This window comes from Physeter macrocephalus, chromosome 7 (genome assembly GCF_002837175.3).
Source record: "Physeter macrocephalus isolate SW-GA chromosome 7, ASM283717v5, whole genome shotgun sequence".
Classification (NCBI taxonomy): domain Eukaryota; kingdom Metazoa; phylum Chordata; class Mammalia; order Artiodactyla; family Physeteridae; genus Physeter; species Physeter macrocephalus.
The window spans coordinates 76,786,023-76,800,474 of record NC_041220.1 but is presented as its reverse complement, the minus strand read 5'-3'; the positions used below and the strand labels follow the sequence as shown (position 1 = coordinate 76,800,474).

The following is a 14,452-nucleotide window of genomic DNA, read 5'->3' as shown; positions in this document are numbered from 1 at the left end:
TACTGCGTTATGATTTTATATTTGTCTGTACGATTTCTTAACTACATCCATTAACCTCCAATTAGACTATAAACTTTAGGAGGGCAGAAGCCATGTGAACTTTTGCTGATCATTAAACCTTCATCAGCTAACAAAGTGCTACATACATCTAAAGCACTTTGTTGAGGCATGTGAATGAACAAATGGTGTTTATCCAACTTTACCCACCAGTCATGGTGAGCAGTAAGATACATTTATTGGTTATAATATAGACCTTGGGACTAACTATTTGGATAATTGTGAGGTTTCTCATGGTGAGAAACAAAGATAGTACTTAGGATTGTAGCCTAGAACAGTCACTGTACTGAGAATTCTAGCCACTAAACATAAAAGCCTCCTTACCTTTTCTGGCATTCAAGTAACTGTGATAAAACTGAATTATTCCCTATAGGAAGCAATTTGCTGAAATGATGTCTTAATAAATGTTTAACAGCAGAATTTCTAGTTTGTAATACGTTAAATTTACAAATATGACATCACAATTTATATACATTTAACTAAAAAAATCTAATGAAACATTCTAGTAAGTTTAAGCACGGTGGCATTTCTGACAAAGTTGATCTCTACAAAATAATCATCATTGCTAGATATGTACAAATCTTATGTTGCCCATCATGAATCCAATTTAGGGCCAAGGTTATATGAAATGAGAGAAACCTTACTAAGACTAAATTTTGGAGCATTGTTTTACGTGTTAAATATTTTCTTCCTACAAGCCTATGGAATACACTGAACTAGGCAAAGATTGTCCTGTCAAGAGACTTCAAGTCTTGTCCTTCAAACTGATAAAAGCCAACAGAACTCATCTTTGACTCTATCTAGGGTAAAAGGAGGCTTTATTTTCTTAAAAAATGCTTAAGAAGCATCAGTTCTGAAATCATTACCCCAAAGGCATTTGTTAATACATGAAAGTTTCTGTTATTTTCCTTTGTTTTGCTGTACTCTGAGGAGATAACCACCATACTTTCTTCTGCTGGAGCTGGAAGTGTATGCGTGTAATATCTCCCCATGTTAAACAAGTGTTAAACACTCCTACAGGGCAGGCTGGACAGTATAACCATGTTATGGTTCCTATAACCAAAGAGTGCCCAGAGGAAATGCCAACAGAAAGGTAAGTTTTCAGTAATCACTTTTTCCTGTGGAGTTTGACGGAATTAAGTAACAGCCACATGTCTCTCCTACTGTAACCACCTGAGTAGTCTGACGTCTCACTGTTTCTCCAAAGCCTTCATATATCCACAACTCTCTACAGTGCTGACATTCCAGTTGTCCATCGGGAATGTTTAGGGGAGGGGATGTTGATAAAAACTCGGTCGGGGTTAAGGATACTAAGAGCGCATACACAACTTACTGGAAGTAGTTTAACAACTAGCATCACTCAACAAGGCTCTTGGTATTCTTGAAAACATGACACATTATCCAAAGAAGAAACATATTTCTGTTTTCACACTTAAAAACTGAAAATAAAGGAATTCCTATTTTTAAATTTCTAAACATGTTAGAATTTTATACCTGAAAAAGAATCTTGGAGATCATCTGGTCTCACCACCCTCATTTTAAAGTGTTTGGAATATTTGAAAGGAATTGTCTAGGGTCACATGGTGAATTAATGACAAAGCTAGGACTACGACTCATGCCTTACAACTGCACATCAGTGTTGAGATGTGATTTTCCCAGGAAGAAATTTGTTTCGTTGCAAACTTAATCTAAATGATGACAATAAAAAAAAACAAACAAACAAAAAAAAAAAACTGGGGCTTCCCTGGTGGCGCAGTGGTTGCGCGTCCGCCTGCCGATGCAGGGGAACCGGGTTCGCGCCCCGGTCTGGGAGGATCCCACATGCCGCGGAGCGGCTGGGCCCGTGAGCCATGGCCGCGGAGCCTGTGCTCCGCAACGGGAGAGGCCACAACAGAGGGAGGCCCGCATACCACAATAAATAAATGATGACAATATTCAACTCTGAATACTACTTTAACATTTGCCAGCCTCAAACCCACTCTATCATAATACATAATTGTTAATGACCATATCACCAATAGATACAGGAAGAACAATATTCTTTTATGGTAGTTATTCTTTACAACTACTGCTTGAAAGTGTTTAAGGACTTGTTCCAAGAGTAAGAAAAAAATCTTATAAAATGCAAAAGAAAAGAGCACTTAGATATCATTCTAGTTTCTGTTCTGCTAAGTTCACAATCAATAATTACTAATTTGAAGAACCTGCTTATTCAATTGGACGTTGGACAAATTAAAAAAGGATGTCAATTACCAAACAGAACCCTCTAAAAGTAATATTTATGAATGAATGCAGAATTTGTGTAAAAACAAACATCACCATAAATCTGTCAGCAAGTATAATACAACAAACTCTAGAATCACAGTAGGCCTTTCCTTCTCTCATCTGGGATAACTGTGGGCCGAACATATAAGTGCAAAATGTCAAAGATTATGGCTGTACCTCTCCTGCCCCAGCAGCAAAACGAAGAGGCCTGTAGCAACTGGGGGGAGGAGAGAAGAAGGCCTCTTTTGTTTAAGGGAACTGGGAGATCTTCAGATAAAAAAGGGAAGATGCAAAATGGCATTCAGCCCTGGAAACAGTAAATAGGCTTCTTAAGTTAGCAGCCTGCCCTTAAAGCGTAAAAAAGCCATTACGTCAAATGCCTTTTTAGCTTCATTTACCCACATAGTTTGAAGTCAATTGTAGTCATACTCTCTACTAACCCAAAGAACATCTGCCTCCATCTATTTCTCTCTGTAGACCCTGCATATGGGAGTAATCACATGCTTTTAGAATTTTTTACCAAGTAGTTGTTTATTTAGTTTTAAATAAAGGCATTTTCATAATTCAATACCCTATTTTTATACTGGCTTACTGCTTAGAAACAGAGCATGAGTGGGGAAGCTGTGGGTACAAGCCAGAAAACCCAAAAGCAAGTGCCCTTGCTTGCATGGTTAAGATACCAACATTTACCAGTCTTACTAGTAGATAAAGATAGTTGGAAAATCTGATAGTAGGCCAAGGTCAGTCAGCCAGGATGATATTTCATCTTTTGAGCATGCCTTTTTAGGAAATGTAGACATTAATTTTCTCACATTACCCTATAAAGTGTTTCAAAAAGAAGGCTTTTGAGCAGTTTAGGCAAGAATACCTGGAAGTAAGAAAAAAATGGGTGCTCAACAAGCACATTCTAAAGGATATTAAGAGCCTGATAATAGTATTTGATGATATTTATTATCTCCTGGATTTAAGAGTTTTGTGTCCCTATCTCCCTCCCGTCATCAGAAATTTAGATTGCTCTGTGACTGCAAAGAGGAGAGATGATAAAAAGAAATCAAAGGGCTAGCTATCAGAGAAACAACAATATTTTAACTTGAAAACTGCCCAAGGACAGACTGCATGTTTTAACACATGCAGGCTGTACTCTGATTTCCCGACAATGGAGAGGGAAGTGTATTTGTATCTTATTACCAGAGCCAGATAGAGACCTTCGGCAGCTCTAAACACTGAAATGTTATTGGGCAGAGCCCCTGCCTCATAGGTAATTCCAAGTGAAAAACAATACCAAACTATAAAACACAAAATGTACATGTATGCTAAAATTAAAATAGCTGCCTTCTAGATTAAAAAAACTCCCTTAATAAGAACTCCCCAAATTATATCAAACTGTTAGCATTAATTAAATCTGTATATCATACTCTAATTAAAGGGAAAAAACTCACCCGTAAGCAACTCCAGCTATGGTGCACTTCTTAAACTGCATTACATTGCATGTCAAAGTACCAGTTTTGTCAGAAAATATGTATTTTACCTAAAAAAAAAGTTTAAAAATTCTCATTAAAATTTCAGAGGTCTTTTTAAGCCAGTTTTTAGTGAAGGGAAAAAACCTTACATTATTCTATCAATTTTGTTACATTGTAGGGGCACAATGAATGCTATTAACTGACTACTTTCTGCACATCATTAAGGAATATTTTCAACTATTTCTTTTCGTATTTTAGCAATGAATCATATATGAAAGCTAGTCTCTCAAGCTAGCAGAAAAACTACAGTCATATAGAAATCTGTCTTAATACGCTTAATATGGTCTGAATTTCCACTAGTAAGTGGCTCTATAGCTACTTAACATGTATAGAGCACTAAAACATCAGCATTTCCCAATGTAACAAACAATTATGGGATTGGCGATGGGTTGCAATTAAAATTAACTTCATACAACATCTGAATTGGTAAGAAAAAGGATAATTCTGGCTTAAATGCTATTTGAAGAGTAAGAGTTAGCAAATGGCAATGGTACAAAAAAAGAAGAATCCTTTCTTAACTAATACGTATAAATGAATTACAAATATACACATATATGTGAATATAGTATGAATTATAAATCTCAAATTCCTGCTTGACTTATACAACTTCATTGATAAACTAACTTTTCCTTCCTTTCTGGTCAAAAGTTATACACAATTTTAATATTGGGAGTTTATAACTCAAAAGCACTCAAATACTTTACATACTAATCAGATTATATACTGAAGGACATCTTTCTGTGTAATATCTTATCCTGAGAACAGAATATGCATCAAATAATGTTCATTCACTAAAAATGAAAATTGAAAGTTAGGTACTAACATGTATTTATGCCAATCATTAAAAAAATGGAAAATTAGGAGCTGTCAATTCATCTGAAGTTGCCACATATGGCAGAAATTACACCAAATCTGACTTCCAATTCAACATATCAATAAGAAACTTAGTTTACCTGGCCAAGTTCCTCATTCAGATTTGATGTTCGAGCCATAGCAGCAGTGTCTGTGGGTTCATAGTGCATGTCAAGATCCTTTTTAAAAAAAAAAAAAAAGAAAAGAAATCCTTGAATATAACTCATAATAAGAGATTTAGTACAATTTTATTTAACTGGTGAGCAATGTATGTAACACTCTCATCTCTCGTCATCACTAACCATTTCAGTTGATTTCCTAAAAAATACTCAATACAGAATACCATATTTCACAGTAAAGGCAGAACAGTATGGTAGGTTAGAGCATGTCTCTGCAATCAGGCAATCCTGGTTTACTATCATTCCACCATTTCCTAGATATGTGACCTACTACAATATAAGGATTAAATAAGATAATGCATGTGAAGTGCTTCCTACTGTGTCTGGCACAATGCTTTATGTGAGCTAAAATAACAGCAACGAAACATTGCTCAAATAATTTAGACTTTAAATCCCTGGAAAAATTACTTAAGGGATTCCACCTTGTACTTCTTGGTCAAGTTTCGTACACTGTATATACTTGAAAGTAAAGAACATTTTATTGACAGGCCAGGGTTTACTGATTTTCACATGTCAAATGAAAAGCCCAGATCTGATCTCTCCTACATCTGTATTTCAGACTGATCAACATCGGTTCTGGAACAGGTGCCTTGTTTTAAGAGGGACAGTAAACAAATGGGCAATGTTTAGACAGTAGTAACTACAATAGGGATTAAGTTGGAAATCATGTCAAATGAAGAACGGAAGGAGATGGAGGATACTTAGTCAGGGGGCGGGGATGATAGAAGAATAGGCATGATAGGCCAAGTTCAAATATTTTGCAAGGTTGTCATTTGGAAACAAGATTAGACATGTTCATAAAAGATCTATTGGGAAAAACTAGAAGAAAAGGAAGGCAGTTACTAATCTCATTTCCACACAAGGAAGAAACTGCCTGGTAAGGGAAGAGCTGTCAGGAATGTTAGAAAATCTCTGCATATTAGAAAGGCAGTTAAAAAGCATAAGCCTGCTGGGTTCATCCAATACTAAAATTATATAATTATTTGAAGCAAATATTACTTTTGAAAATCCAAATAAAAAATAAAGTGACTGACTAGTTATTGGATTTTCATGATGAGCTACCTTATTATTTCTGTAAGTGGAAAACCTTCAATAAGTTTTAATTGTACTTATACAAATTTTATTACACCATTTTTTTAGCAACAAATCTCCTGCATGAAATTAGCTATGCTTGCAACTCATTTCAGATTTCTAAATTACACTGATCTTTCAGCAATGAATTTTGAGATTAAGGGTTGAAGTGGATCACTTACTATGGAAAGATAATGAACAGTTGCGAAAGTAGCATATTTTAAAAAATCCTAATATTGTTCATATTGAAAGACTTTCAAGTGATTTTAAAAAATTAAAAGATAATAAAAAAAATCAAAATAAAAGAGAAAATTAAACTTTCTGGCAGATTAGGTTTAAAGGCTTAATTTACATAAATTCATCAATTTTAACTTTGGTAAAAATTACTGAAATTTAATTGAAGAAGAGTAAAATTTTATAAACAAAACATTTAGGAAACAGATGTCCAGTACACTTTTCTAAGATTAAAAAAAACTGAGAATAAAAATTAAAAATAAAAATTCAGGCCCAGCTGAAATTGTTTACAGTGTGGAAAAATAAACTACAAAGATTTATAAAACATGAAAGAAAGCCTGGTTGCTACAAGTAGCAAATACGGTATTATTTCTATAGTGCTCAACTGTTTATGAAGTTGTTTGCTATGTCGCAAGCATCCTTTGATCTATATAACCGCTGTGAGATGCAGGTAAAGCATGTTTTATTTATTCCCATGTGACTGGCCAAGAAAATAAGTCTCAAAAAAGTCAAGTGGCTTGGAAAAGTTCACACAGCTAGTAAATTATAGAATTAGAACTAAAATCCATTATTTTAACTCTAAACCCTATGATTCTCGTTTTCCCCAAGACCACTATGTAACCAAAAATAGGTTTCCTCAACTACAGACCTATTTTCCCCAGCATGTCTGGTCTGTAAACTTGTGTGATTCTGAGATGAGAGACTTTGTTACAATTTTCACATGTCAAATGAATTTATTATTATTATATTATATTAGGCTCAAAAATATTTTGAAATGTCTTGTAGTCAATAAAAAGTAAGGTATAATTAAGATTTTTTTCCTGAAAGATCAAAAGACCCTATCAGGAAAAAGGATAAAATGTATGTTTCATGTAATAAAAAACAATAATAATTCATATTTACCCAATTTATGAAGTATGCCTGGGTAAATTTCACCACTTCTAATGTAACCAACAAGCTGATAGGAATGAGATTATTGAAAAGGATGATGAAGGTCAAGAAATTCAGTCCAAAATTATTAGCACCACCATCTGTTGGGGGAGGTAGGAAAAAAGTCATTTACAGTTTTATATTTTATTTGCATTAACCAGAACTTTAGCGTAACAAGCATTTTCTGTATTATATAGTATATCTAAAAGTATGGGAGGAACACTGTGCTGATAACACGTTCTTATTCTCAAACACAGTCTTCAAGATAGAATGGCATTATTTGTGTTCAAGATGTTGTGAACCCTTTAAGAACTGCATAATGGTACTAAAAAGAGAAAGTACTACCACGTATTTCAAACCCATTCCAAACATGAAGTTTAGAGATATTAGGGATAGGACTGAGGTAGAAGCTCAACCAGGTAGAATCACTTTCACATGAATTTTTAAAAAGCATTTCCAGTTTGAAGGATGTCTTAAAAGCAAACAAACAACAGCAGCAAAACCAACCCAGGTAGCTAAAACAATGTAGGGCTGAACCCTAGATAAATTCAGCTCTAGGTAAATTATATTCTTCCTCTTCAATAATAAGTAGAACAGTTATCCCAGATAAACTGTAAAGTATATGAAGAAACAAAATGATGGTAGTCTTAACAATTCTAATGTTGAAATAGCAAACCAACGACTGTTAAAAAACAAGAACCTTGGAATAGCTACAAAGCTAAATCAATATAATAAGAAACAACTAAGAAAATCAGTTGTGATATAAAATTTTACTAGAACTTGTTTTCACACACTTGGAAATTAAGTATTTATTGGTTAAGTACTCATCAAAAGGAAATGTAAACTTACTTCCCAGAAATACTCAGTAAAAAGATAAATGATCCAAAAAGGAAACTACTTAATAGTACTTTCCCTAAGAAAAGATGACTATTAAAACAGAATTCACTGCAATCATGAGTTCAAATGAAAGTATATTCAATTTAAACCCTTTAAGAACATGTAAAATACTTTTCGGTGCTTTAAATATACTCAATCTGCTTTCTTTACCAGATAGCTATGTAACCATTTGTGTTAAAATATTTAAAAGAATAAATTAATAAAATTAAAATAACATTAATAAAATAACATTTTATACTATTTTAGAGTACTCACCGTATTTTTAAGGATTCTGAAATTTTAGAGATTGTAACATTTTACTTACTTTTACTGGAAATTGCATTGAAAAATAAAGATTAAATGCCTAGTTTCTTGGCAACAAAGGTTTTCTTTTTAGAAATAGGAAATTCCAAGATCAGCTGTGAAACAAATACATGTTTTAATGAAAGAAAAAATCAGTACAATAAGTACTTTAATGCTCACAGTTTAGATTGAGATACCAGTCCTTTCCAGAATGCCTTCGATTCCAAATGGCTGAGCCCACAGAACAGACAAGAGACATGGCGATCAAGATACAAAATAAAATCAAAATTTGTACATTTGTAATCCTTTCTACATTTGAGAGTTTAAGTGGTGGACTTGTTGAATTCTGTAAAAAGAAACAAAAGATGAGTAATAAGAAATGTGTACAAATGGTCTAGTAATGTGTATCTAGTATTTTGGTGAGGATGACAAAGTCAGTCACAATTCAAAATCTACACATGGTTCAACACATGAGAATTGTATGGAAAACAATCAGATGTAATAAGCTGTCAAAGGTTAACTGTCTCTTTTCCTTCACTGTATCACCCAATCCTTTTTCTACGATGTAAAGCAGTTAAGAAAGAAGGAAATAACATTCCTTTTGTAGACATGGCTTTTGCATTGTGGCAGGTGAGAAGAACAATGCATTACCTGACTACCCAAGCAAACAGGGTAGACTAAGGCATCTAGCATCTCAGCTCCTGAAGAGAGGCAGAGAAGGTGACCTATGTACACACAGCCAGAGACCTGGAAATTCCAGACTATGAAGACAACATTTAAAGGATCTCTGGTTTCCAGATTTTTTGGTGGCATTTAGTAATTGTTTTACTAAACACAGCAGCAATCTAAGTAGTGCTGGCTATCAAGAATAACAGAGGCAAGTTTCCTGAGCTGTATTTAATGATAAAAAATGATCTGTGCTAACCACGGCATCCACATGACAGAAACTTAAATGTCAAAAATCAACATAAAATGATGATTTATAGAATTTATAGAATAGTTAGGGATGGAATCATTAACAGCAGTCCTGCTTGCCTGTTGATAACATCTTTGTGCCTTTACAATGTATAAAGTTATCAGCCCTCAAAGCAGATTTTCATTTAGTACCTTAAAACTGAGTTTTCCACACCTACCTAACCACTGAACACTCATGATATTATAATGTAGAGAAGGAGCATCCACAGGCATGTGTAAATGTTACAAGTGTTAGGATTAAAGCTGATTAAAAATGGCTAAACATAAAAATGCTGTGAAAAACAGTCAACATAATAGTTGACTATTAACTACAAAATAAAATCAAAATTTGTACATTTGTAATCCTTTCTACATTTGAGAGTTTAAGTGGTGGACTTGTTGAATTCTGTAAAAAGAAACAAAAGATGAGTAATAAGAAATGTGTACAAATGGTCTAGTAATGTGTATCTAGTATTTTGGTGAGGATGACAAAGTCAGTCACAATTCAAAATCTACACATGGTTCAACACATGAGAATTGTATGGAAAACAATCAGATGTAATAAGCTGTCAAAGGTTAACTGTCTCTTTTCCTTCACTGTATCACCCAATCCTTTTTCTACGATGTAAAGCAGTTAAGAAAGAAGGAAATAACATTCCTTTTGTAGACATGGCTTTTGCATTGTGGCAGGTGAGAAGAACAATGCATTACCTGACTACCCAAGCAAACAGGGTAGACTAAGGCATCTAGCATCTCAGCTCCTGAAGAGAGGCAGAGAAGGTGACCTATGTACACACAGCCAGAGACCTGGAAATTCCAGACTATGAAGACAACATTTAAAGGATCTCTGGTTTCCAGATTTTTTGGTGGCATTTAGTAATTGTTTTACTAAACACAGCAGCAATCTAAGTAGTGCTGGCTATCAAGAATAACAGAGGCAAGTTTCCTGAGCTGTATTTAATGATAAAAAATGATCTGTGCTAACCACGGCATCCACATGACAGAAACTTAAATGTCAAAAATCAACATAAAATGATGATTTATAGAATTTATAGAATAGTTAGGGATGGAATCATTAACAGCAGTCCTGCTTGCCTGTTGATAACATCTTTGTGCCTTTACAATGTATAAAGTTATCAGCCCTCAAAGCAGATTTTCATTTAGTACCTTAAAACTGAGTTTTCCACACCTACCTAACCACTGAACACTCATGATATTATAATGTAGAGAAGGAGCATCCACAGGCATGTGTAAATGTTACAAGTGTTAGGATTAAAGCTGATTAAAAATGGCTAAACATAAAAATGCTGTGAAAAACAGTCAACATAATAGTTGACTATTAACAGTTACAAGTTTTTCTTTCAATTTTATAAAAAATAAAAATAAGTTCTAAAATGTGATCATTGTAATAAAATAAAATTATAAGATAAATAATGCAGAGCACTCATTGTTACACAGACAATGATCTGTCAATCATTGCAAGAGTCAGTAAATGCTGCCAATGGACTGGTATGCAAAATCATTGGGTGTTCACACATTGGTGACCTCTGGTGGAACATTCTAGTGTTCTTGCATGGAGTGAGCCATTTCACAGCCCCACTCACTGAAGAATGAGATCTGGATATAGAGTGTGGGGCTCAGGTATCTATGACAGATGATCTGCTAGGTTTAGGACTACAGCACCGAGACCTACAAATAGCATATTTTCAAAAGACTTCGGTCCAAAAGGTTTTCATAGATAAAAATCCCACCTGCATCAGCTTGGTGTCATGTCCAGTGTAGACAACTATTCCATGAACCCACTGTGTATTTCTCAATTGAGCGCCTCGAAGAAGAATCTGATCTGCTCCCAGGGGAACAGTGCTATGACAGATTATGATGACATTAGAAACGACATTTTCCAAAATGCTTAAGAATTCTACAGCCACTATATAGTTCCAAGAAAGGTCCTGTTATGAAAATAACCCTTCTTACGTTTTACTTTATTTCTAGAAAAGAAGTAATTTTCCTACCAATAAGAATAGTCTTCTTACACAAGGACAGCTGGAGGGAAGCATTTCAGTTGCTTCTTCTTAAGCACCAAAGCAGCCATTTCCTACAACTTCATTATCCAAGACAGTAGGCAACAGTATGGAATTCAGAGGCTCATTCTCAAACCTGTTGAAGACTTTGCCTGATTTAGCAAGTCCACTTAGGTTTCTGAGATAATTGAAAGTAGTGAGATTAGGGGATCTGTTCCCCCTCCTCCACCTTCCTTTAAATTAAAAATAGCTTTGTGCACAAAAAAGGTTCAAAAAAAATACACAAGGTAAGGTAAATACACAGATCTCATCATATACTTGCACTGCCATCCCAGCCCTCCAGAGATTAAGTCTCTGTATTAAAATCTCTAGGACATTCATTTATTGTATTTGAAGATCAGTCTCCCAAGAACTGTGAATAAAATCGTAAGCATCTAAAAGTCTTAAACACTCCTCTGAAATGACAGCAAATTGAGGCTCTCCATTCCATATGATTTAAACTACATCTTTCACGAATAAGGGTCAAGTAGGGTCTTTTGTGGGTTTTTTGCAAGGCTACCCACTATGGTAGGCTGTGGGTTGATACAATCTCTCATAGAGCTATCAGAAGGCTATAAGCTATCGCAAATATAGTGGGATTCTTAGTGGAAATGTACTACATAAAATCTAATGGCTCAAAGATTCCTATCACTACTGCTTCATTTTACTGATTAAAAAAAGCAAAAAAAAAAAAAGTCAAATATAAATAAAAATTCATAAAATAAAAATTCCAGAAAAAGGAAGAGGCAATTCCCCCAAGAAAAGTCTCCAGAAACACAGAATTTATTTGTCAGAGGACACAAAAAGAGACTGAAGCTTTCATTTCTGGTGGATTTTTATAATCCAGTAGGTGTCTAAGGCTAGTAGTAGCTTGGGCCTGGGACCTTCTTTTAGGAACTACACAAATGTCACTGGGTCAGATGAAATCAATCTAGATAGATGGGTAATGACAGCACCTGAAGCCTTCTACTTAAGTAAGTAAATTCTTAGGAATTAGTGTATTCCAATTTAGTCAAAGAACACAGCAACTATATCTCTCATTCTTCACGTACAACAACATGCCTTTCAGACCCATCTTAAGATCTGGGGTGCACTTCAGGGGTGGGAGGAGTCCTCAGGCCTAAAACAGGTTTCCAAGAAGTTCTTGGGAAGTTGCTGGATTATGCTCTGGGGCACATATGTGCCAACTGTTTCTCACATATCCAGTGGGGTATAACATGGCAACTGGCACCTCAGCACTTGTGGTGTGCATTGATTGGAATTAGCTACAAACTCTTCAAAAGAAAAAATTGCTTTTCAATTACAAGGACTCAACAAGAATTAGTTATTAGTTTTTCATCAGAGCTGGAATTCCAAAGTCTCTGGCATTAGACAATGACCCTCATCCTTAACGGCATCAAACTACATTCATTCTAAACTAAGGGGCTCTAAGAGCGCTGGGTAATCACTGTAAAAGTCAAATGTGCTACAGGCACAAAGATATTGAAAATCTGTTTCCACCTTTCATGTAAATTGAAGCATATTATATAAATGCTATCTGTACCCCCAATCTTGGCACCATCACACAAAGTTTCTCCTTGTGTGGATTTGCTTGGCATTGATTTGCTGGGGAACTGATAAGAAATGGAAGCTGGCCAGTTAGGAACCTCAGGCTACAGAAACACATTACTTGTATAAATGTCCAAATCCATCATTAGTCTATGCTCACGGAAAGCTCACTCTGTGAAAAATTTAGAACAATATATAATTACTTCAAAAATTACAGGGAAACTTTTGGTGGACCTGAATGAAGATGACAGTTCAGGGTACTCAAGTGTCCTTTAGAATTCAAATACTGTAATAATGGAATTACAAAATACTGAAAGCACTGATAATCTCTCAAGCTGGTGGCGTGAGCCAGTGCGCTTAGCTTCATTTAGTTGGCCACTACAGACGCCTAGTAGGAAAGGAGAAGGGAAGCAGAGGAGACCCCATCCTTCCTGCCAAGTTCTGCCCCATTTCTTTGCTTCCCCTTTGTAACAGAACTCCTTGAAAAAGTTGTCTATTTTTCAACTCTTCCTCTGTTATCTCAAACCCACTCTCACGAGGCTCTGCCTGTCCTAATAGAGTTCAAGGATCTCCACTTCCTAGATCCAACGGTTAATTCTCAGACTCACTGACTTCATGGTACTTGACCATAAGCAACATGTGATCCACTTTAGTCACTCGCTCTGCCTTGGTACGGTTTCTTCACTCTCTCGGTTTCCTTGCTACCAACTTGATCTCAGTCTGTTCTGCTGGTAACTCCTCTCTTCCCAACCTTAATGCTGGTGAGTCTTAGGACAGCCCTCTCCACTTTTCTAACTATACCCTTTCACCCTTGGTGATGGCTTTAAATAGCTATACCAACTACTTCCAAATTTATCTCATGAACCCGGACCTCTATCACAAATTCCAGGCTTATATGTTTAACTGCCTCCTGACGTCTCTGTTTGGACATCACAAACTTATTAAGTCCCAAACTGAACTGCTGATATTGCCCCTTGAAACACTCCAGTGGATCCCCATTTCACTCAGAATAACACCCTTACAATGGCCTACAAAACCTTGCATGGTCTGGCCCACTATTCTCTCTTAGCCCTTCTTCTACTACCCTCTTCCTTGGTCATTCCACTCCAAACACACTGGCACCTCTGCTGTTCCCTAATTACTCCAGGCACTATACCACTTTCAGATTATGTAACCATACAGCTAATAATTTGCACTGTCTATTCCTGCTGTCTAGAATCTTCTCCCTCCAGATATTCAAATGGCTGACTTCCTCATCTCCTACTCACCTTTGCTCAAATATTACCTTCTCAATGAAGCAACATTTACCTTCTGCAGCCTCACTAACTAAAAGTGATTCCCTCCCAAGAACTCCCAATCTCTTTTATCCTGGACCATTTTTTCCAAAGCATTTATCACTTTCTAACATGGTATAAAATTTTTTATTTGTCATTTTATTGTTTGTCTGTTTGCCCTTCCCTTACTGCAAGAAAGTTAGTTCTCAAGGTCAGGCAGATTTGTCTGCTTTGTCCACTGCTGTCTCCTTAATATCTGCAACTGGCCTGGCCTGCTGGGTACAGGCTGAATGGATGATGGAAGAGGCAGGAAACAGGAGGGGAGGGGA

General features: G+C 35.7%; 1 protein-coding gene across 1 annotated transcript in view; it reads right to left on the bottom strand.

Moving 5' to 3' along the window:
- The window catches only part of ATP8A1 (ATPase phospholipid transporting 8A1), a 242,227-nt gene that overhangs the window by 154,086 nt on the left and 73,689 nt on the right, over nucleotides 1–14,452 (bottom strand). Inside the window, exons 10-14 of the mRNA XM_028492008.2 lie at nucleotides 10,993–11,104; nucleotides 8,468–8,633; nucleotides 7,082–7,209; nucleotides 4,796–4,873; nucleotides 3,762–3,850 (exon numbers count right to left, since the gene is read on the bottom strand). Of these exons, the coding sequence (XP_028347809.1) occupies nucleotides 3,762–3,850; nucleotides 4,796–4,873; nucleotides 7,082–7,209; nucleotides 8,468–8,633; nucleotides 10,993–11,104 (573 nt within the window). The remainder of the gene's footprint in view (nucleotides 1–3,761; nucleotides 3,851–4,795; nucleotides 4,874–7,081; nucleotides 7,210–8,467; nucleotides 8,634–10,992; nucleotides 11,105–14,452) is intronic.